Source organism: Moschus berezovskii, chromosome 2, assembly GCF_049115385.1.
Source record: "Moschus berezovskii isolate FMDL1 chromosome 2, NW_MosBer_1.0, whole genome shotgun sequence".
Lineage (NCBI taxonomy): Eukaryota > Metazoa > Chordata > Mammalia > Artiodactyla > Moschidae > Moschus > Moschus berezovskii.
This window is the reverse complement of record NC_142461.1, coordinates 72,827,224-72,852,399: the sequence shown is the minus strand read 5'-3', so window position 1 is coordinate 72,852,399 and position 25,176 is coordinate 72,827,224. Positions and strand designations below refer to the sequence as shown.

The 25,176-nt window shown below is 40.0% G+C and overlaps 1 protein-coding gene across 7 annotated transcripts in view; it reads left to right on the top strand.

The window, feature by feature from the left end:
- The window catches only part of NCKAP5 (NCK associated protein 5), a 1,221,671-nt gene that overhangs the window by 843,431 nt on the left and 353,064 nt on the right, over window positions 1-25,176 (top strand). For all 7 annotated transcript variants that reach the window (XM_088828978.1, XM_088828971.1, XM_088828976.1 and 4 more), the window contains one exon: window positions 4,727-4,814. In XM_088828978.1, the coding sequence (XP_088685104.1) occupies window positions 4,727-4,814 (88 nt within the window). The remainder of the gene's footprint in view (window positions 1-4,726; window positions 4,815-25,176) is intronic.

Sequence of the window (25,176 nt, the reverse complement as noted above, 5' to 3'; positions counted from 1 at the left end):
AAAAAGCATGATCAGCTTTTGGTTCAAAGAGCCTTATGAGTTACTAATTTGATTTGGGGAGAGTGACTTCTTGTTTTTGTGTTCATTTTGTTCCATTTCTGTCAAAAATGACATACTAAACTGAATATTTGATCACAAGAGTCACAAAAGAACACTTCAGTCTAATGGTCTGATCAGTTCCCAGAGTGTCATTAGGCAAAAGAGAGGGCAGGATTTGGGGAGGAAGAAAGGAGTATGGACGAGTTCACTTTCCTTTACCTGCTGTTAGAATAAATTGCTCCCAGAGTGCCCTGGGATCCTGTTTTCTAATAATCCTTTCATTATTGAATGAATGAAGTTCTTTAGGGCTCAAATCATATTCTCTGATTGTGACATTATTAGGTTGTTTCCTGCCTTGAAGAGATTCAGGAAGCCATTATCTTTGAACATTTACTTCCAGAAGAATCTTCCTTTGTTGTGCAGGGAGACGATAAGACATGGATGTAGATCCATTGACAATTCCCCAGTCATGTGCTGTTTAAAAGGGAGTCTGTGACAAAAGTAGATCCCTGGGTACAGGGAGATTTTGTTTCAAATTCTCACTGATCCAGCGCTTAGGTAGTTTTCAATTGTTATTCTCATGAATTCTTTTTTAATGTCCTTTTTTTCTAACTTTAAGTTTGTGCCCCTTTTAAGCAAAACCTTTTTCTTCTTCCCCTTGAGAAAATACTATAGTGGTGGTGGTAATTAAGTGATATATATCATAAAACATGGAATCTGTTTTTAATTAAATACAGTTCTTACATTTTTATCTATGTTATCTAAAATATACTGTTTGCATGTGAATTTAGTTTATTTGTCTGATGTGTATAGGACTTAACTTTTAAAAAATAGTTCACTTAATATATATTAAAATTTATTGCATCTCACCAAGTATAATTTTAGCCTAGACAGTTTTTAGTTATGATATTTACTTGACCCGTATTTAGAGGATGAAAGGATTTAATCTCAAGTTAGACAAAAGTGGGGAAAAAACAGAACTAGAAGATATTAATTAAGGTTAGTGTTCAATGATATGTTCAACAAATTAGCAACTTACAAGCAAGAAAACTCTGCCCATTCCTGACCTGGAGAAAGGAATTGGATTACTTTTAGTTCACATTTGGGAAGCGGATGGTGTAATTGTTCTGTATGCAGACTAGACTCATACACCAGTCGTCAAAATAATAAAATAAAGTGTCACTGGACATTATACTACAATGGATGGTTCTTCACAGTTTTTGATTTTTAAAATAAGGAAGTTTGCTAAATGATAATCTTTTTTTAAAATGTCATTAGGGAAAAAATAATGGTATATTCTTATAAGGTTCAAAATATTTCTGTGTCACCAGATTCATAAAGGTTGTGAAAAGATGAGACAAATTAATTAATTTGTATTTATTTTTATAAATAAATAAATTTATAAATATTTATTTAAATATTTATTTTAATATAAATTTAAATAAATTTATTTATTTATTTTTATTTTTTCCAAGCTGTAGCTTGGAAATATAACTGATTTTAATTAATCATGAATTTGTGCCAGAAAAGTGTTCACCGTGTTACTGTGGGTCTAGGCTTTTTGAGATTCTGTTGTAACAATTTTCTGTCCACGCCCTCTTTTTACTTTCTTATTTTTTAAATTGTGAAGTCAAGAAGAAAGGGGAGAAAGTGAATAAATGTTTTTCTCTTTGATCCAGCAACTCGTGCATAGAACTTTTAATTATACAGAAGAGATAATTCAGCAAGATATGCATTGGAACAGAATTGTATTCTAATTTATTGATGACATAGACAAGATTTTATTTTAACTGAGTTTTACCTATTGGGCCATAATTAAGCCAAATTTTTATATAAATGATTAAAGTAAGGACTGACATGAGAAAGACTTTCAGTCTCTTTGCTAAGGTAGGAAAAGAGTAGATTAATATTTAGGAGATGAGTCGTCCCTGCTGAGTGATCTTGGGCAAGTTATTAACATTATCATTACCCTTCTCTTTTTTCCTATTTAAAATGTTTGTATTCATTTATTTTGCTATGTTGTGTCTTAGTTGCAGCATGTAGGTTCTTCAGTCTTCCTTGCAGCATGCAGGTTCTTTGAGCTGCAGCATGTGGGATCTAGTTCCCTGAGCAGGGATTAAACGTAGGCTCCCTGCACTGGGAACTCAGAGTCTTAGCCACTGAACCACCATGGAAATCCCTACTTTTCTTGTTTATGATAGATTTAGCAGATATCATGGAAAATCTACTACCATTAAAGAGGTTGTTTCTGTTTCTATAAAATGAAATTAGAAAGTATTAAAAATTGACTTTCATCTCTTATTATTTCAGAATTTGTAACTTCTTCACATGTATTCTTTTCTCATAAACTTACTTTGTCTTTTCTACCAGGTCTTTCTAAACTCTTCTCAGGTCAGAAATAATATTTTTGCTTTCTTAGATTTAGCAGCTAATAGGTGTTCACAAATATAATTCCTAATTAGGAGTTAAGACTCCTCTTCATTTAAAATCATTTCCTTGAATGTAAATAAAGCCTAGTGGAAAAAGCATGCTGTTTTTACAGTCATGAAAATAGTTTAATCCGAACTCCCTATCCAACTAACCATGATTGTGTAAGTCACTTAACCTTTCTGGGCCTCAGCTTTATCATCTACTACAGAGATATAATGATATTTTAAAAAGTGCATTGCCACTGCCATATGCTCATTCATATCTGACTCTTTGTGACCCCATGTACTGTACTGTAGCCTGCAAGGCTTCCCTGTCCATGAGATTCTCCAGGCAAGAATAATGAAGTGGGTTGCTATATCCTCCTTCAGGGGGTCTTTCCAACCCAGGGATCAAACTTGCATTTCCTGCATTGCAGGCAGACTCTTTACCTACAGAGCCAAAAGTGCATTATAATGATTAATAGATGAGAGAGTTCTTAGACAAGTTTAAAGTACTACTTAATCACCATTAATAAAATGAGATATGTGAAACTATTGGGAACATATTTTGTTTTCCTGGATGGATTCACAGAGAGCTGGCTTGTGTAAATGTGCAAAAAAAAAAAAAAAAATCATTCTCTGCCTACTCATAATCAGTGTCCACCATCTTCTCCAAATTCTGAAAGGATAATGGTTCCACTCCTGAGAAGGCAGTATTTCCCCAATTATAACCCAGGTTTGGAGTAGCCCAAAGAGAGTCTTTTCTCTGCTGCTAAGTAATGATGCACCATATGAGAAGCTGGCTTTCTGAGTCATACTACCTTAGTTACTGTAAGGATCTTTTCACTTCCAGGAATTCATAGACCCCTACAGCCCCTAATTTGTCTTGCTAGATACCCAAGTGAGAGAGAGGGCTTAGTCTACTTCTCCCTACAACTCTTCTGAACTAGGATCATATTGAGTCACTAGAATACATGCTTCAGGATGGGACTTGAAGAGATAACCAACTCAGGCTTTGGGCACAAGAGCACTGTGTTCAACGTGTTTCATTCGGGTGGCCTGCTCTCAGAATTCTGGTCCATGAATCCTCACGGATAAGTCCCAAGGACAAGACCATTTGAATACAGTTTGAATATACATTTGCATTGCTTGTTACAGAGTAAGCATTTAATATTAAAAAAAAAAAAAGAATCAACCAGAGATTCACATAATAATGTGTTCTGAGTGTTTACTTTATCCAGAATTGGAAGATAAATTAAGAATATATGACATGGTTCTGTACAAAATATTGTAACTTACTTCAGAGGACAAAGCATGCATTTATGAAATCTTTGAGGAATAGAATGGGGAATTTTTAAATGAAAGAATAAGTATAGGGTTGTAAGAATTCATAGAAGTAGGGTACTACTAAGAAGTCACTTAGGAAGTGAAACTTGAGGTGGATTTTGAAAGATGGATGGCCCATGAGAAGATGAAAGGCTGTTGGCATTCCAGAAAGTAGTTAACAGCTTGAGACAATGTCTGAAAATGGAAATGAGTATGTGTGTGTTTTACTCTTCTCTTTTGGGCTTGAGTGGGGAGGTATTGGGAAAGGGTACTTTGACATGGGTACTTTATAAGATTATGACATACAATATATGGTATATTGTGACCTATAGAAATATTAGTAAATGTGCATTAAGATGTATTTGTAAAGATATTTATTAATTGAAATAGCAAAAATTTTGAAGCACTTTAAATTCCATCAGCAGAGGGATGTTTAAAAAATTTATGGTACATTCACATTATGGAATATTAGGAAGTAGTTGAAAAGAATAAAGTAGATCTTTGTGTGCTGACATAGAAAGATCACCATGGAAAGATGTAACAGTATATTACTAGTGAAAATGCATTCATGTAGGATTTGTCGACTTTGAAAACTGATTATGAAAAAATCAAAAGGGTATTTCAGAAAGATTACTGGAGTGACATTGTGTCAAATTGAAAGTGAAGAGGGATGTTGGAAGATGTTTGCATGAGTACAGATATGAGAGTCCAAGGATAGACAATAGAAAGAGAGACAAGCCAGGGCCATTCTGCAAAATGACAGTAGAGGACTTACGACAGATTCTTACTACAGGGGATGAAGGCGAGAGGAGAGAAAAGAGATTTCTAGGCTTTAAGCTTAGGGAATCATTTGCTAAAGGGTGATTTCTACTAACTGAATAAGACCCATGTTAATAGGAAACGTTTCTTAAGTTATTCATCAATCTATTTATTTTTGTTTGTTCATTTTTCAGGATGGAAGAAACAGTACGAAATCTACTACAGAGTCAAGGACCGCCAGAACAGAAAAAAGAAGAAACTGTTAATATAATGGTCTATCAGGTACACAACATGTCTTACCCATGGCTGGGTACCGGTCAGCTTGTTTTGCTCAGATTTCTGTCTGTCCATTCTAACCTGGAAATAAATAAGAAAGGATGGTCTGATCCCAGGGCTGAGAGCCACCCCAGTTACCTCTGTTTGAGGAATCCTATACACGTTTACTTCATTCATTCATTTCTTGTACTTTGTGAAAAAGAATCATAGATTTAGTTGTATGAGAGTGTAAAAAATAAGTTTATAGTGATGCAGAGAGAACTAAAGAAGTATTGCAGAATTCTAACCAGGGCTGTAAAAGAGGTATCTGGGAACAAAGGGGAGGGAGTAAATCTTCCCGTTCATGGAGGTAAGGAATACTTCTCAGTGCTCTCACATATAAGGTGCGCCTGAGGAATAGAGAAACAAGAGAAAGAACATTCCAGGCAGAGGAAGCCTACGTAAAGGGGCAGTGGTGTGAGTGTGCACGACAGGCTCCTGGAGAGGAAGAGGACCCCAGGATGCTGAAGATCTGCTTGAGGTTATGCCTGTCTGCTCCGCTTATGTGTGGGGCCTTGCACCTCAGGCCACATGAAGTCTATAGAGATCCAAAGAGAGCTGGTGCTCAATAGATTAACAAGTTGTCACCTTTTGATAACCCTTATCCCCCAGTGCTTTAGCACTAGCAAAGTGAGGGGCTTTCCTGGTGGTCCATTGGTTAAGAAGGCACCTGCCAATGTAGGGGACATGGATTTGATCCCTGCTTCTGGAAAATGCTGCATGGCAACCGTATTCCTGCACCCCATCTATTGAACCTAGAGCTCTAGAGCCTACGAGCTACAGCTACGGAGCCCATGTGCCACAACTACTGAAACTTGAGTGCCTAAAGCCCGTGCTCTACAAGAGAAACCGCCTCAGTGAGAAGCCCTTGCACTGCAACTAGAGAGTAGGCCCTGCTCTCCACACTTAGAGAAAGCCAGAGCACAGCAATGAAGACCCGCATAGCCAAAAATAAACAAATCTTTTAAATAAAGCAAAAAACACTAGCAAGGTGACCAGGATAGGAAGCTGGGCATCTAAGCTGAGCAGGACCCAAGTTGGGCACATAGATGAAAGACTGACAGCAGAAAGAGGCCCAGGCGCTCTATCTAGATCAATGGAAGACTTTTATTGGAAAGTCCTTAAAATCACAAATAAACACTCAATATCCATTGCACAACTATGCATAGAGAGCTTTTAAATGCTAAAAAAGTCAAGGGAATGGATCAGTTTAAGGTGATCACTGGGCAGCCCAGGTTTTGGCTAGATAAGAAAGCAGATGGGTTTGGAGAGGCAAAGAAAGGAACCCAGCTGGTAAAGGTCATTTCACACTAGCTTCCCTGAATTCACAGTTTCTGGGCTCTGCAACCCAACTTATGATGACAATATTGAGAGGAATCTGATAATAAAAGTCACAGTATCATATAAAGTTAAGAAATCTAGGTAGAGTTAGCCTTAAGAAGTCTATGTGTGTGTTTAGTCTCTGAATAATATCTGACTTTTTGTAACCCAATGGACTGTAGCCCACCGGCCCTCTGTGTGTGGTATTTTCCAGGCAAGAATACTGGAGTGGGTTTGCTGTTTCCTTCTCCAGGGCATCTTTCCGACTCAGGGATCAAACCTACCATTTCTTTGCCACTTACAGGCTGTTTTTTTACAGCTGAGCTACCAGGGAAGCCCCTAAGTCTGCGTCCTAAATCATTGACTCTTGAGACATCTACATGGCTACAATTTGACACCAGAGACAGCTGTTCTCCATCTCCAGTGAAAACAATGCGAGGTGTTAGTTAACTCAGAGGAGATTAAAGTTAGCGCCATAAAGACAGTAGAAAAACCACTAAAATCTATTTCTAAGGAAAAGATTTAGGTTCTTCTTGAGGTCGTCTTCACGTGGGGAAGTCATGCCCAGCTTTTCCTAGTATGTGGTCTCCTGCAATTAGGATAAGGTTTTAAGTGCTTCTAGGTCTGAATCTTTCCTAAGTAGTAATATCTTCTTTGGCAGATTGACTCTGCATTAAATGGTTCTGTTTAACCATAAAGAATCATATGCACTCTGTCCCCTGGTAACACCTCTGCCCCCACGGTAACACCTGGCTTCAATTAGAACTGAGTGACTCCGCATCCCTTCTGTGCTTTTTCCCATGTCCTCACTGTGGCTCTGTTTCATACAGGTTCCTATTTTCTCTTAATCATTCTTTGCTTATCTCTTTACCACTTATTAGCCAAATCTTATTATTATAGAGGGCCGGTGGGCTACAGTCCATTGGGTTACAAAGAGTCAGATATTATTCAGAGACTAAACACACACATAGACTTCTTAAGGCTAACTCTACCTAGATTTCTTAACTTTATATGATACTGTGACTTTTATTATCAGATAAATAGACATTTATCATCAGAATTCATTTTATGAAACCAGAAGCTTCTTAGAAAAACAGCGACTTCTAAAAATGTGTTTTAAAAGCTATTTCCTCTTTGAGAGTTGCTACTTGGAGGAAGGGCCCACTGTGGCGCTGACCAATGACTAAGCAGGCCCTCTAACCTCCCTGTAACCTTCCGGCATTAGTCGTCTGGGGGTAACTGGTAACTGTTGCCAGTGGCTGCCTGCTAAGGGCTGTGCACTGTCCAGCTCTGTTACAATTCCCCTCTTCTTGTTGATGCTTCTCAATTTTAAGGAGAATACCTGGGCTCCTTCAGCCAGTAGTCGATGGAGGGGTTGTCCTTAGGAGGAGAGTGAGGTAAGAGGCCTCAGGCCGGCAGGTGAGCTGGGGAGGAAGCGAGGCGCAGGGAACAGGCTGGGGCTTGTGTCCTGCAGGGCCCCAGAGCTCTGGCCAAGGCTGTCCAGCCCTTGAGTTGGTGGTGAATCTCTCCCCCACCCCCACCTCTGTGACCTAATAGCAGTGGGAGTCTGCCTGGGTCTAGGTCTTTGGTACCTGGCTTATGCCATCTGAGGAGCCTGAGGACCAGTTGGATCCTGAATGCCTGGCTCCCTTAGCAACAACATTTGGGCAGCGTCTGGGTGTGTGGGCCTAGGGAACTGCCAGCTGAGACCCACCTCCTCTCAACCAGGACCTGGACTTTGGAGGGTGAGAATTGTGCCTTAGCCTGTTCTTTTCAGAACAGGGTATAATTTTATTTGGTGGAGGTTTACAGGAGCATCATTACCTGCCCATGACCTGACCCCAGAACAAAGGTTCTAATACCAAGAAGTTTGCAACAACTAACCATGCCCCTCCCTCACCTTTCCTGGAAAAGGGCTTTGTTGAAAGTTTTGTGGGAATTTGGGATTTTTAAGGCAGGTAGCTAGCTGGTAAAGAATCCGCCTGCAATGAGGGAGAACTGGGTTCAGTCCGTAGGTTGGGAAGATCCCCCGAAGGAGGGCATGGCAACCCACTCCAGTATTTTTACCTGGAGAATCATCATGGACAGAGGAGCCTGGTGGGCCACAGTCCCTGGGGTGAAAGTGTTAGATAGGACTGAGTACCCATCTCCTTGCATTGGCCTACAATAAACATTTCTTTACTCCAAACTCCAAAAACAACAACAACAACAAAAAAACTTTTCTCTTAATAGTCCAGTCTGTTAGATTTGGAAAGTCAACTCTTCTTTCTAGGGAGGAGACAGTTACTAACATGAATTCATGCTCCATGGAAGGGATTTTTCAGCTATTGCTCTCATTGGCCTTAGGTTTCACTATCAGGAAAATAGGAGAGAAATTTGGGTTACATGAACCATAAAGGTCATATATAGATTGAACTGTTATTTATTGAGTTTTTATTGTGAATTAGGCACAACTTTGTCCTATGGGAATTCAGGACATGAGAACAGAGAGAAGGGTGGCACTGAGTCCCAGGGAGGTCCGTGTCACCTCAGTCATCACAATGTTCTAAATATGGGAATAGTAGTAAAACCAGCTGTGCAAGTTGTATATGATGAAACCAGTGGACTGCATAGTAAACACTATCTGAGGACATATTCTTTGGGGTAAGAGGTGGGAAATTTATTGTTTCATAATATGAAGGGTTATTGGGACACCTGACTCAGATTTTCCAACAGTAAGATTTCTCTGACATGAACCAGAGACCCATGCAGAACTGAGGTCCACAGGAAGGCTGAGGTGGGTTTTATTTTCCATTGTGGAGGTGTTTGTCTTTAGGCTGTTATCTTTGATTAATATAGTAGCAGTAGCGTAATAGCTTTCTAGGTTCCAGTCCCCTGCTAATTGCTGGCACGCATTGAAAGGTGGTCTTAGTTCGTTCAAGGGGCATGCTCCTGAAGACTTCTCAGAGTTGGTTACTTGTATCATTTAGAGCTTGTATAGTTTCACCTAGACCTGCTGGAAAGTCAGTAGTTGTTTTTGTTCAGCAGCTAAGGCTATGGTTTTTCCTGTGGTCATGTATGGATGTGAGAGTTGGACTGTGAAGAAAGCTGAGAGCCGCAGAATTGATGCTTTTGACCTGTGGTGCTGGAGAAGACTCTTGAGAGTCCCTTGAACTGCAAGGAGATCCAACCAGTCCATCCTAAAGGAGATCAATCCTGGGTGTTCATTGGAAGGACTGATGCTAAAGCTGAAACTCCAATACTTTGGCCACCTCATGTGACGAGTTGACTCACTGGAAAAGACTCTGATGCTGGGAAGGGTTGGGGGCAGGAGGAGAAGGGGACGACAGAGAATGAGATGGCTGGATGGCATCACCGACTCGATGGACATGAGTTTGAGTGAACTCCAGGAGTTGGTGATGGACAGGGAGGCCTGGCGTGCTGCGATTAATGGGGTCGCAAAGAGTCGGACACTGGGCGACTGAACTGAACTGAAGACACACCTGCCTGTGGCTATCAGTGGTTTCACCAGCTTTGTCACTGTGCACTTCCTGACTTTTTTTTTAATTTGGAGACTTTGCGTAATTTCAAGTTTTGGGCATCAAGTGACATAAATAGCATTTTTATGTGACCACAGTTTAAAATATACCTAGTTCAGGGTCCCATTGACTGTGGACTGGGTTGTAGCTTAGTCCTCACAACAACCGTGCAGGAAGCACTGTCACTATCCCCACCTTACAGACGGGGACATAGGCTCCCAGAGGTGAACTCTTGCCCCAGAATGCAGCTGTAAGTAGCTTAGAAGGGATTTGAGCCCTAGTTGGTCTGACTCCTTGACTTTAACGTCTTATGCAGATAAATTCTGGAGGGATGAAATCATGGAGCCCGAGTTACTCTGCTAAATGGGACTTGAACCTAGGCCTTTCCACTGTCCACCTAGAGCTCTCTCCTTTCATTAATTTACTTGCTCCTTCATTCATATAAATTAGTTATTTACTTTTGCAACTATGTATATTGTTTCCTGTTGCTGCTGTAGCAAATTTAATGGCTTAAAACTGCACAAGTTTATTGTTTTATATTCTAAAGGTCAGAGTCTAAAGTCACAATAGCAGCAGAGCTACATTCTTTCTGGAAGTTTCAGGACAGAATTATTTCCTTGTTTTTTCCAGGTTCTAGCATTCTTTGGCTTTTGGCCTTTTCCTCCATCTTCAGAGTACATCACTGTAAACGCTGGTTCCTTTGTCGTGTCTCCTTTTTCTGGCCCATCCACATAATCCAGGATAATTCTCCATCTCCGGATATTTAATCTAATCACATCTGCAAAGTCTCTTTTGCCATAGAAGGTAAAGGAAGCCCATTCACAGATTTTGAGGCTTGATAGAATGTGGACATTTAAGTGAGGGAACATTATTCTGTCTACTACACTAAATAGCACATTAATCTAGCAGGCTGGAGGTACCTAGCTGACACCAAGCTAAGTACTGGAGATAGAAAGATGCCTTCTCTTGGAAAACTCAGCTTACAGGATGCTGGAAACTGGGGAGGAAAGGCAGATGATTGAATATGTGCCACACTGTGATAGGAGCCCAGAGAGCAGCCCGCATGAGTTCTGGGAACACAAAGGAAGATGCCACCACACCTACTGCTCTGTTCTCCCTGGAGACTCTGCTCCTGCCTAGGACTTCTTTTCAATAATCGATTTCCCTTTCCCTTTAGCCTCTGATGTCATGGACTCAAGAGTCATGCGTGCCACAGTCTGCCTTTCACAGAGCATCTTATATCTCTGGTATTTTAATACAACTGTGACTATTAGGACACATGCGTTTGGTGCTTTTACAGTAGTCAGAGTGCTCACACAAAATGGGTCTCATTTGTTCATTTTAGCAGGCTCTGAAGTGTATATTATCCTGCTCATGTTTAAGGATGAGTCTTGAGGAAGCCTGATTGAACTCTTGGTAAATACTAAGTGGTAGAACTAGAAAGAAATCTCAGGCTTAAGTGAGATACATAGAATGAAACTGAGAGGTTACCAGTGAGATAATCAGATGGTGCAGGAGAGAGCAGACACAGACTTCCCTGCTCATAAAATCCTTGTCTCAAAATACAAAAAATCAGTGAAAGGAAAGTGAAATCAATTAATAAGCCCTATAATATTTGCACCTGACATTTCTTTTGTGGGAGAGACAAGCCCATGAGTGAGAGAAATATTATCAATATACGGAGGGAAAGTGACATACCTAGCACCTAGGACAGATTCCTTTCATTACAGGAAAATAAAAGACTTCAAAGGATTTTATGTAAAGAAGGCTGAATAGGAGAAACACCTTCTGTTTCTCTCTTGCTCTGTTTCTTTCTCCAACTCATTTTTTCCTAGGCGTTTGGGGGTTTCTTCTGTGTCATAGAGTGTATTCCTGAAACCTCTGTAACCATTTCATTTCGTTGACTAGTTAGGAAGTGTATTAGATAAAACATTCATGATTCAATATGAGCAAGGGCAATTAAGCACAAACGAAACGTAGCAGTTCGTTGAGAGGACATTACTCCTTCAGCTTTGTCTGTCAAAATATTTCAACCTAGACAACCTAAGATACAGAGAATTTTAATCCTGATGATACATTACCCATTAGAGTCCTCTTGTGTCTGTAGCTACCTTTTGTGTTGCTTTGTTGTAGCTGATAGATTTCTTCTTGTCTCTGCTTCTCTCTATGGAACATGAATTGACCCCACGTTAGCTCATTTATTTAGAAAGAAAAAATTGGACAGGTAAGTGCAAACAGAAATGAGGGGTGGAAAGAGACTTGCATGTGGGTACAGCTTCTGCCACTAATAAGACTTTTGAACTCAGATGTGTGTGTGTGTGTGTGTGTGTGTGAATGAAGAGGTTTGGAACTAGGTTAATAATCACAAACCCAAATCCTACAATGGCCAAATAATACAAATGTTTAAAATGGGCTAGGTATAAGAACAATTGTGTGTCCTCTGAGGAGTTGCAGGCTATTTTCCCACTTATGGTAAGGAAATAGGTACAGAAAGGTATGGTGTTTGTTTGTTATTAAAGGCAAAAAAGCCTTGGTGTTTGTTTGTTATTAAAGGCAAAAAAGCCTCGGTTTTAAAGTCCACAATAACATCATATACCTGGTTTATTGTCAAAGGGCAGTGGTGATGGACATGGTGGAAAACTGACCGAAGAGTCTGTTTGGTCTAAAGGCAGCAGTCACAGTCCCGCTGCAGCAGATTCAGATGACTCAGAATGTACACAATATGGACAGATGTTTCAAAAGAAGGTGAAAGTTCAAGTTTTTATGAGCAGTTTCTTAATTGTAAATAATGGCTTATATATATATATATAAAGCAGATTAAGTAAAACATGTGCTAGACTCAGGGCAACCACCCTCAGCACAGAAAAATGATTTTGTGTGTTTTTTCTTGCTCTTAGAACTCTGAGAGTTTGATGCTTCTGTGCAATCCTGTGAGACATGGTCTATACAAAGTGCAGCACGAAGCACATCACATACAGCACCATGGCCCCTGCTTCTAACTCGTGCTGAGCAGCTATGTACTGGTCACAGTCCAGTCATTTCACAAGTGTGAGCTCAGTGAATTTTCACAGGAACCATTTGAAATGTCTCCATTTCACAAAAGAGGAAACTGAGGCATAGAGCAGTTAGACCGTCTGCCCAAAGTTACGTATCACCAGGGTTATGTCCCTTGAGTGACCTGGCACCCTCTTGGCAGGCAGAGTAGGTCGCCACATAGATGGAGTGCGGGAGCCTTGTCAGGAGGTGCCATTGTCCCAGCAGAGCACAGCGGTGTTGTAATGGTGTCCACAGTCAGTTTTCTTCACCCCTTTACTCTGCACATCTTTGTGGAGAGCCCTGGGCTGTGTGGCATCTGAGCCCAGTTCCATCTCTTCCAGTGACGGTCTGAGCTCAGTTATTGATCCCTTAGCTTGTGTTTAAAGCATTACTGTCTGATAACCCAGTTATTTCCATTCTCAATGATCTAACTGAAAATCAAAATGAATTTTTCCTTAAAAAGTAGTATTAGATGTGATTAAGCAGCTGATGCTTGGGGAAAGGAAATCTTTCTAGTCATTCTAAAATCTGTCAAACATCAAATACATATCCAAATTCTTTTATGTACACAGAAAGCATGTGAGACAGGCTGAGGTCATTCTCATTGAAGCCCAAGTCCTGCCTAGCAGAGATGTTAACATTAGTTCATAATTTAGAATTTTTTAATTGAAGTGTAGTTGATTTACAGTGTTGTGTTAGTTTCAGGTGTACAGCAAAGCGAGTAGTGTTTATGTGTGTATGTGTGTGGATGTGTGTGTATATACACACAGATTCTTTTTCCTTATAGATTATTACAAAATAATGAGTATTCAGTTCAGTTCAGTTCAGTCTGTCAGTCATGTCTGACTCTTTACGACCCCATGAATCACAGCACGCCAGGCCTCCCTGTCCATCACCAGCTCCCGGAGTTCACTCAAACTCATGTCCATCGAGTCAGTGATGCCATCTAGCCATCTCATTCTCTGTCGTCCCCTTCTCCTCCCACCCCCAATCCCTCCTAGCATCAGACTTTTTTCCAGTGAGTCAACTCATCGCATGAGGTGGCCAAAGTAATGTCTCTGCTTTTCAATATGCTGTCTAGGTTGGTCATAACTTTCCTTCCAAGGAGTAAGCGTCTTTTAATTTCATGGCTGCAGTCAGCATCCGCAGTGATTTTGGAGTCCAAAAACATGAAGTCTGACACTGTTTCCACTGTTTCCCCATCTGTTTCCCATGAAGTGATGGGACCAGATGCCATGATCTTCGTTTTCTGAATGTTGAGCTTTAAGCCAAACTTTTCACTCTCCTCTTTTACTTTCATCAAGAGGCCTTTGAGTTCCTCTTCACTTTCTGCCATAAGGGTGGTGTCATCTGCCTATCTGAGGTTATTGATATTTCTCCCGGCAATCTTGATTCCAGCTTGTGCTTCCTCCAGCCCAGCGTTCCTCATGATGTACTCTGTATATAAGTTAAATAAGCAGGGTGACAGTATACAACCTTGATGTACTCCTTTTCCTATTTGGAACCAGTCTGTTATTCCATGTCCAGTTCTAACTGTTGCTTCCTGACCTGCATAAAAGTTTCTCAAGAGGCAGGTCAGGTGGTCTGGGATTCCCATCTCTTTCAGAATGTTCCACAGTTTATTGTGCTCCACACAGTCAAAGGCTTTATAGTTCTCTGTAAGTTATTGTTGATTGTCTATTTTATATATAGTAATGTATATGTGTTAATCCCACACTCCTAATTTATCTCTCCCCTCCTCTTTTTGGTAACCTTTTTTTTTTCTATGTCTTTGGGTCTATTTCTGTTTTATATATAAGTTCCGTTCCGTTCCGTCGCTTAGTCGTGTCCGACTCTATGCAACACCGTGGACTGTGGCCTACCAGGCTTCTCCATCCACGGGATTCTCCAGGCAAGAATTCTGGAGTGGGTTACTGTTTCCTTCTCCAGGGGATCTTCCCGACCCAGGGATCGAACCCGGGTCTCCCGCATTGGAGGCAGATGCTTTAACCTCTGAGCCACCAGGGAAGCCCATATATATAAGTTAACATATATATAAGTTCATTTGTACCATTTTTTTTTAGACTTCACATATAAGTAATATTTGTCTTTCTTTGTCTGAAGTACTTCACTTAGTATTGCAACCCTAGGCTAGGTCCGTCCTTGTTGCTGCAAATGGTTTTCTTTTCATGGCTGAGTAATAAGCTGTTGTGTATCCATACCATATCTTCTTTATCCATTCATCTTTGATGGACATTTAGGTTGCTTTCGCGTCTTGGCTATTGTGAATAGTCCTTCTATGAACATTGAGGTGTATGAATCTTTTCAGATGATGGTTTTCTCCAGGCGTATGTCCAGGCGTGGGATTAATGGATCATAGGGTGACTCTACTGTCTGCTTGTTTAAGGAACCTCCATGCTGCTCTCCGTTTCACGTTTACTGCTTCACCAGTTTGCATTCCCACCAACAGTGTAGGAGGGTTCCTTTCTCCACACCCTCTCCAGAGTTTGCGGTTTATAGATCTTTTTGATGATGTCTGTTCTGACCAGAACGAAGGAGATCAATCCTGGGTGTTCATTGGAAGGACTGATGCTAAAGCTGAAACTCCAATACTTTGGCCACCTCATGCGACGAGCTGACTCACTGGAGAAGAGTCTGATGCTGGGAAGGGTTGGGGGCAGGAGGAGAAGGGGACGACAGAGAATGAGATGGCTGGATGGCATCACCGACTCGATGGACATGAGTTTGAGTGAACTCCGGGAGTTGGTGATGGACAGGGAGGCCTGGCGTGCTGTGATTCATGGGGTCGCAAAGAGTCAGATACGACTGAGCGACTGAATTGAACTGTTCTGACCAGTGTGAGGTGATATCTCACTGTAATTTTACTTTGCATTTCTCTAATAATTAGTGACATTGAGCATCTTTTCATGTGTCTTTTAGCCATCTGGGTCTCTTCTTTGGAGAAATGTCTGTAAATGCTTTTTCTTATCAGGGATAGGACTTTTGTTTTGTTTGCTTTAAACTTCACCTTCTTTCCCTATAATTGCTTAAATATCCTAGGCAAATATAAAAGTTTGAGTGCACTAGAAAGAAAAGTTAGGGCTGAAAAACTAAATAATCACAAAAGATTCCTTTCTAAGAAAGCTTTTCAAAGCAACAATATTCCTACTATATTTAAAGTGTGGATTTCCAAGCTTCTTACATAATCTCATTTTGTTTTTGTGAACATACGTAAATGCAAAACAAAACTTCTGTTTGTGGTTCTCAGGAGCAGCAAAGTTCCAGTCTCTGTTTGCTGGCTAAGTAAACCGATCACCTTAGGAAGCCTTAGATTCATCTATGCAGGCAACTTCTTATATCTTCAGACTTAGAACAGTCTGTCTTTTTTTGGTTATTTATGTCATTTTGATTTCTCTGGTCCACAGATGTGTTGGAGACCAGTGAGATACCTCAAAACCCATCCTAACTATCACCCCTATTTCCTCACTTTGCAAAGGAGAAAATGGAGATGAAGTTCAGAGTGTTCTGTGCACTTGTACTGCATCTGTTCTACTGATTCATTCACAGCACTTACTTCAGTAAGTGCCCTGACAGTTAATTAGCTAAGAGATCTGAACTCTTTAGATCTCTACAGAGAGATTGACTGTAATTCATACTGGTTATTCAGAAGTGTTTCTTTTTTTTCTTCCTAAACAAAATGTGGTAAACAAATGCAAATCCATAGGTCACCAGTGAGTACATTCAGTGAGTACATTCTCCCACCAGGGGAAATGATTTTGATTCCATTTCCTCCCCAGGGAGGGGAAATGATCTGAAATTCTACTGAGTGTCTGTTGAGAGACTAGTTAAGTCTTTACAGGTATTTATAAAATTCTCACACACAGTGGAATGGGAAATATTTTTATTGAGTGCTTTTATTTATGTGTATGGCCTGTAATCTCAGGAAGTCTCAAGTGTGTTTGATTCTGTTTGAAGAAATTTTGGCCTTTTCTCTGAATTGCTGTGAACTTTGAATTGCTGCTGAAGTGGGTAATGGTAATAAAGGGAGTATTTTTATTGTGTGTTAAGTTTTAAAGGGCTGAAAATGTTCCTTGAGGAAGCAGTTTTCTTCCTTCCTCTTTTACTTTTATTTTAAGGAACATGCTCTATTCATATATTAAGTTTAGATAAAGGAGGGAGAATTTCTTAAAGCAAAAAGTGTCATCAGTATAGTCAAAGTCATTGTCCTTCATAAAATATCCCTTTTCTCTTTGAAAGTATTCTATACGATGAATGTATGATTTTACACCCTACAGAAATACTTTCCAGAATTCCAGAAGTTTTGAAAACAATCTTTGTTAGCACACTGACTAAGGAGAGGGTTCACCTATGTAATTTCAAAGTCTATGAAATACTTTGAAAGAAGTAGAGGGGTTTCAAATATCACTCAGAATTTGAGTAGTTACTTCTCTCCTTGGGAATTTTAAATTCCTGGTTTAATAGGGTCTGACTCTTCTTTCTCATTCTCAATTTCTGCCTACATTCTATGTGCAGACATAAATACATTCCCCGTTGGATATTTTGACCCAGAGTTGAACTCTTATCAAGTAAAAGCAGAATACGGACTCTCTGTTAAAACAGATACAACCTGTGAATAGGATGGTGCCCTGAAAAATCACCTTCTCTTCCTATAGGTGAGCTGCTTTCCTCAGCTCATCTTAGCAGAGGGTCAGACTTCGTTTTGGAAACCCCAAGTGGGGTCTCAGATTGGGAGGTTGGGTGGGTAGAAATCAAAAGATGTTGCCCTTTCGTAAGTGTGTGGGTTGTCTAATAGTTTGGGCACATAAGATCATCAACCAGTCCTATCAGTTATTTCTTCCTCTTAGAAAATAGATGAATTTGAGCAGAGCAAAATCATGATGATACCAATCCTTGAACTTTGATCCTATTTTCTTAACTCACCTGAGGCTACAAAACAAAAGTTTTCTTGTTTTTTAGGGCATGGCTTATCAATGCCTTAATAAATGGAGATAAAATTATGTGTAGGGAAAAATGGACAATGTTGGAACTAGAAAATAGTAAAGAAAGAAGTGGAAAGTGCTTGCTAGCAGAAAAAAATTTTATTGCTGAAATCTCTCTTATACTGTAACCTTTCCTATATTTTCCTTATTGATCTTGCCTGCACAAGCCAACACAGCATGGCAATGAAGAAGAATCACTGAATTTGGGGTGAGAGGAAGATGGTCTTGCCAGGGGTCTGCAGTCTGCATTGAAGGAGTCTGGACATTCCAGGGGAGCTAAACCCAGGGTCAGGTTTCCTGACTTGATTGGCCTTTTTAATGATATCTTCTCCCATTGTGCAATTTTGTCATCCCTGTACCCTGTCTACCAATATTTTCTCACGCAGATATGTTTCTCTGAAATTTCATCCTTTAAAATATCATTCTATGTAAGAAATAAAGAATCAAGAAGATAAATATTTAAGGGAAGGTCCTTCAGATGTTAGTGAGAACCAGTTAAATCTGTGGGCTTTGCTCTGTCAACTCATCTCAGAAAACTGGAACTTGGAGCTTGAGAGATGAAAGGAAAGGAGACAGGAAAATAATTTTCCTAGAGTAATTTAGGAGCTTATAATCCTCTCTGTTTGTTAAGTTTGGCTGAGGCTACACCATGGAGAGAAGTGCCAAGGGAGAGAAGTGTTAGGAAGCAGCATAGGGGTACAGAAGGGAAAAGAAAATCAGCAAAATCAATTTGCAAATTTCAACCGTGATTTCTATGGTTTGCTAAGTGCTGTGCTGTGCTGTGCTGTTCTTAGTCGCTCAGTCATATCCAACTCTTGCGACCCACCAGGCTCCTCTGTATTCTCCAGGCAAGAGTACTGGAGTGGGTAGCCATTCTCTCCTCCAGGGGATCTTCCCAACCCAGGGATTGAACCCACGTCTCCCACATTGCAGGCAGACTCTTCACTGGCTCAGCCACTAGGGAAGCCCAAGAATACTGGAGTAGGTAGCCTATCCCTTCTCCAGGGGAACTTCCCGACCCAGGAATTGAACTGGCGTCTCCTTTGCTAAGTGCTGTATACATCCAAAGGAGAGTGAAACCTCTTTGTCTTCCTGCCATGATACTCTCAGAACCCAAATATCAGGCTGATACTGTTATACTGTGGGTCTGGTCTACTACCCTAGTGTCATTACTGCATACTTTCTGTGAAATGCACCAGGTATCAAACTGAGAAGTTCAAAGGAAATATTGGAGTAAGTGTATTAAGTCGGGGTCTTATAGTGGATTATATTCTTCCCTTACCTGTTTAAATAAACAGGCAAATATCTATAAACAATTCATGATGATTCCGTTGTTCTGTAAACTGATTAAAATATATGTTTTTTTCAAATGTGTTCTGTTTGGTAGGTTTACCAACACACCCTGATAAATTTTGTGTCTATGCTAAATTAATAAAGTAACAGAATAAATTCATTTCTCCTCATTAAAGCAAGGTCTATACCTTAGTCTGAATTAGTAAGCTTCTATTGTAAGTGATGATCTGGAAACGATGCCATTGCAAGTGTTCTCCAACAACCATTTCTATTTCATTTATAAAATAATTGTAAATATAATCCTTAAGATATGAATTAGGCTATATTTCTCTTGAGTAATTATGTCTAATTTTTTCTAATCCAACTATTATTGGATTTTTTTCTTCTCTATAAATTTTTATTACCTCTTCTCTCCAGAGCATTTAAACATCAACACTGGAGGACCAGTAGTAAAAATTGCCACAGTAATAATTAATATATACAGCTTACACTTTCACAAAATCATCTCATTTGATCCTCATATTAACCTTTCAAAATAGGAGGGTCAAAAACTTCAAGTACACTTTACAGATGAAGAAACTGAGTTCTACAGAGGTAGTTGACTTACAAGTGTCATACAGTGTCAGGCCACAGTGCATTTGGTCTTTTTATTCCAAGTCCTATAGTCTTGCAGGGTGGCATTAATTACATTCTCTACGAGTGGTTCTCATGTTTGGTTGTGCCTTGTAATCATCTGAAGAATTCAAAAAATTTGTGGTGTCCTGGTTCCATCCCAGAGATTCTGATTTTATTGATCAAGGGTGTGGCATGAGGATTTTTTTAAATCTTCACAGACCAATTCTAATGTGATCTGGGTTGAGAACCACTGTGCTACAAGGCATTATACTCAGCTGTATATTTTTCCTTTCTTGTTCATCATGGTAAAGGTTCTTCCAACTTGGGTCTTGTTTTCATTAATCTATCACCAGCATTTTCCTCAAAGTAACCAACCTACTGGATCATGTTTAGGAAGCATATTGAGCTTCTCGGGAAGGTAAGAGTTGAGTTAGTCGCATGTGGGTGGGCGTGTATGCTCAGTCATGTCCAACTCTTTGTGACCCCATGGACTGTAGACCACCAGGCTTCTCCGCCCATGGAATTTTCCAAGCAAGAAGAGTGGGTTGCCGTTTCCTACTCCAGGGAATCTTCCCAACCCACAGACTGAACCCATGTCTCCTGCATTGGCACACCGATCCTGAGAAGCCCCGAGTTGGTCCTTAAAAGACATTAAAATTAAGATAAATGTTCTACCTGTACTCTGATGAGAAACAGCAAAGGATTATGGGTATTCTGGTGAGGTACAGCAGAGTGGGTATTCTGTGGGTATTCCACTGAAGTACAGCAGAGGATTATGAGGATTCCAGTGGAGTAGAGCAGAGGATTATGGGCACTCTGGTGAGAGAAATCACAGGATTATGGGTAAGCTTAAAGCCTTTGGAGGCCAATAGCGTGGATTCACATCCTGACTGAGCCACTTACAAGCTGTGTAACATTTGAAAATTTACTTAACCCCTTGGGATCTTGAGGACCTTACTCTCAGTTATATTCAGTCCAAGGGTTGGTAGTGAGCTCACTGCTGAGGAGGCAGTGAGGGGTCAGAAAGATGGCTGAGACTTTGAGAGACCACGAGGACATGGGACAGGTAGGTAGGTCAGTGAGTCGCTCAGGAAAATGATAGGGGCAGTTGGGCCCAGTTCAGAGACCCCCAACTGGATGGAATGAGAACTAGTGGACTTGCCTCAGGAAACAGAAGTGTTGAGGAAAACTCTGCTGGTAGGAAGGCCTTGCTTAAAATGGAAATATTTGCATAAATAGGAGGGACCCATGAGCACAAAGAAAAAAAGACACAATTCTAAATTCATCCTACTTAGCAGTAGCAGCAGCAGTGTTGCCTGTTAACTGAGCTTGAGGCTTATTTTCCTTTTTAAAAATTCTAAAGATTAGGTAGTTTTAGAGAATTACCAAACTAAGACTTTGTCCTTGGCATAATGCAAGGAAGGCCCTGGAAGGGACGGTATAAACTTGTCAGCAAGAATGTGGTCAGCTAGGCTCTAGAGGCTGATCCTCAAAATGAGCTCCTCAAACTTCTCTCAGCCTAACAAATTCAAAACCTTCCACTTGGAGCTGAGTTTCTGGAGTGACCTGAACTATAATTGCTTATGACTCTTTTATTGGTGTCCGAGATCATTGTGGACACACAAAGCCAGCTGAGTTTGATGGGCTGAGAGGCTGAGAAAACTGGGCAGCCTTACCAGGTAGCAAGAGCTACAGCCACAGTGCTTCTGGGCAAGTGTCTTTAGTGATGGGAAGTCAGTAAAGGGGTAACTTGGAGACCCAGGGCTGCTTGGAAGGGGTTGGATCATCTTGGGTAGCCAAGAACATAGGCCATTTTTTACCAACTGTTTATTGTGATGTTGCTGTGTACAGGGTAGCCAGCCTTTGTATTTCATGATTTTCTAAGGAATCAGTTGTGGTGTGACACATGAAAGTCAGTGTATAGAGATGAACAGGATAGTTAGTAAGTCTCAAAAATAGTATGGTGCTCAGAAAGAGGAAAGTTACCTCCAGTATCCAGCCACATCATTTTGCACATGAGGAAACAATGTCACTCATAGCCAGGGGCTTTACTAAGGCACCACTGCCCATGCATGGCACACCTGGGATGAGAAATCAGCTCAATAGCTAGTTGTATGTTTCCTCCCTCCCTATGGCAATATAAAATGGCTTAGTACTGAGGTGACCATCTCTGGGATGTAGGAGTAAGTTGGGAGGCTTCTGGCCTTTGTCTCAGGCACCAAAACATGTCTAGTTCATTATTTTTTAAATGTACAGATTTTAAATGAAGAAAATACGTACTCTTAAGTTTTTGATTCACATTTATATTAATATTACTTTTCGTGTGTATGTGTGTGAGTGTATGTATTCTGACTTTTCTGATTGTCTCTTAGAATCATGCTTATTTCTTGCTAATTTATCTGAATTGCTTTCCCTCTCTTACCAAGATGAATCATCTGGCAGGGTTACAGGTGTCTTCACCAAGTAGCTCTTTGTCTGTCTACACCCACTGTGGCTGTGAGCAGCTTGTCAGGATGTACATCCCACTCAGTGACAAAGAAACACCTCAAGTGATAGCTTTCCGCTGCTTTCAGGGGTTAGGGATAAAAATAAGAGTTTTAATGTCAAAAAGCATACCAGGACAAATTGCTAGCGAAATTTCTTCCGTAAAATCCTCAAACAATTGGTCCCTATGCTGTGCCTTGGGTTTTGCCTGACTAGAGAGAGCAGGTATTATGTAAATTTCATTAGAAAAAAAATGTAATATTCTTGCTTTATCTTAAAGTTCCATTTAGGTGCAAATAAGTGAAGCTACTCTCTGTTCTGACATGAGCCCCCAAGAGAATTAACTAGATAATTAATCTCTGACTTTCAAAAGTACAACTAATGCACCTCATTAGAGCTTTTCTTTTAGGTAACTCCAGGAAAGAGGAAGCAGGGAAGAATTGAGTATCTTGATTAGGAGTGTGTGAGTCCCCAGAAATTCCCAGGGCACTTTAGGATAGATAGTTACATGGCGTAAAATATGGGCTTCTGGGTGAGATCCTTGTGGTGTGCTGTCCCTTAAAGGATAAACAAGCAAAATCTTATTTTCTTGGAGTGGAAATCAATATAGTGGTGCTTTACCTATTATGCAAATATTCCATCAGTCCATTGCTGCTTGTTTCTGTTAGCAAAATACTGGCTTAAAATAGTTTTCTGTTGAAAGTGCTTAAGAATATCTAGGTAGTTCAGCATTAAGCTTGAGCACAGTGTCATCAGAAGTAAATTGGGGTCATGTCATTCCTTTTTCAGCATCATCACACCAACAACATTGGACATTTAGTGAATGCCGTTTGTGTTATGCAAGGTGTGATGATAGGGGTGTGGTTTATAAAACATTCCGACCCCCAAGAGTCTTGCATTATAACTGGGACCTAGTGAACTGCGTATAGCATCTATTTATTGAATTTGGAATGATAAGTTTTCTTCTCCATGTGTTGTTCAGTCGCGAAGTCATGTCTGACTCTGCAACCCCATGGGCTACAGCACCCCAGGCTCTCCTGTCCTTCATTATCTCCTGGAGTTTGCTCAAACTCATGTCCGTTGAGTTGGTGATGCCATTCAACAATCTCATCCTCTGTCATCCCCTTCTCCTCTTGCCCTCAATCTTTCCCAGCATCAGAATCTTTTCCAATGAGTCAGCTCTTTGCATCAGGTGGCCTAAGTATTGGAGCTCCAGCTTCAGCATCAGTCCTTCCAATAAATATTCAGGGTTTATATCCTTTAGGGTTGACTGCTTTGATCTCTTTGCTGTCCAAGGGACTCTCAAGACATTTCTCCAGCACTCCATTTATTTTTTTTTTTCAGGTTGTCATATGTGAATTCCATATTTTTTAAATTTATTTTAATTGGAGGCTAATTAGTTTACAATATTGTAGTGGTTTTTCCCATACATTGACATGAATCCGCCATGGGTGTACATGTGTCCCCCATCCCTCAGGGTCATCCCAGTGCATCAGCCCTCAGCACCCTGTCTCATGCATCAAACCTGGACTGGCGATCTATTTCACATGATAATATACAAGTTTCAATGCTATTCTCTCAAATCATCCCACCCTCGCCTTCTCCCACAGAGTCCAAAAGTTTGTTCTTTACATCTGTGTCTCTTTTGCTGTCTTGCATATAGGGTCATTGTTACCATCTTTCTAAATTCCATATATATGCATTAACATACTGTAGTGATGTTTTTCCTTCTGACTTACTTCACTCTGTATAATAGGCTCCAGTTTCACCCACCTTATTAGAACTGATTCAAATGCATTCTTTTTAATCGCTGAGTAATACTCCATTGTATATATGTACCACAGCTTTCTTATCCATTCATCTGCCGATGGACATCTAGGTTGCTTCCGTGTACTGACTAATGTAAACAGTCCAGCACTACATTTTGAAAGCATTGATTCTTTGGCGCTCAGCCTTCTTTATGGTCCATCTCTCTGGAATAACTATAGCTTTGACTATGTGCACCTTTGTCAGCAAAGTGATGTCTCTGCTTTGAACTATTATTTTTTATAATAATAATAATATTGTGTTTGAACACTTAATTGTTTCTTAGCAGAGACTTGTCAGTTCAGTTTAACAAACTCAGATGATACATAAATATGGACCTGGCAATAACTGTAAAAACGATAATATAGTATTGATCATATTTTCTGAAACAAAAATTTGGATATGTTGGTTATCTGACACTATTTTTATGGGGACAGTGAGATAGAAATATTTTTAAATTGCTTAAATTTTCTTTAAAATTCTGTCTGGGAATTGCAAACATATGACTGTTGAGATGTATATAAAGACATCAGTAATATAGGCACCCGCCCACCATGAACTAGCTAAGGACTGTCATTTTGGGATGGCCTTTGCTGAGCCCACAGTGCTTTCCTTTCCAGGTTATCTGGCTCTCCTGTTCCATGAATTCTCTCTGAAAGCTTGGAAGATGGGAGAAAGGGAGCAGAAGAGGAAAAAGATATAGGTTTTGAATGCAAATTTTGCTGTTAACTTATGAATTGTATTTAATGATGTCTGGGCATTTAAGTGTAGCCACTGACTATTGAAATTCTCCACCTGCATAACATTCTTAGCATTTTTGGTTTCTTTCTGCTTGAGTTACACTCAGACAACTATTTATGGGCTACAAGGACATCATTTCTGTTGCTTTTTTTTTTTTTTTAGATTTCCTACCACCTAAAGCATGCCTATAATGAAAATTACAGTTCACTTTTTCACATCATCCTATTCCACAGTAGAGTTTTCCTTTAAAGTGTTTTTGGAATTGAACTTTTTTAAAAAGGAAATAAACGTTGCTGATAGATGGAACAGGCAATAAAAGCATCATCTGAAAATTTATTAATGTACCTTCACAGAGCTGTTCAATATGGAAGATAGTTGGCAGTATTGAGGAGTGTTTTGAGTGAAGAATAATGTGGAGTAGGTGTGAATTGATACGCCAATGGTCGTGGTTCATATTAGAGACATAAAGAAAACACTTTGTTCTCTTATCCATCATGCACATTTAATCTTGGGGATTTTACTGTGTGCTGAGTTCAC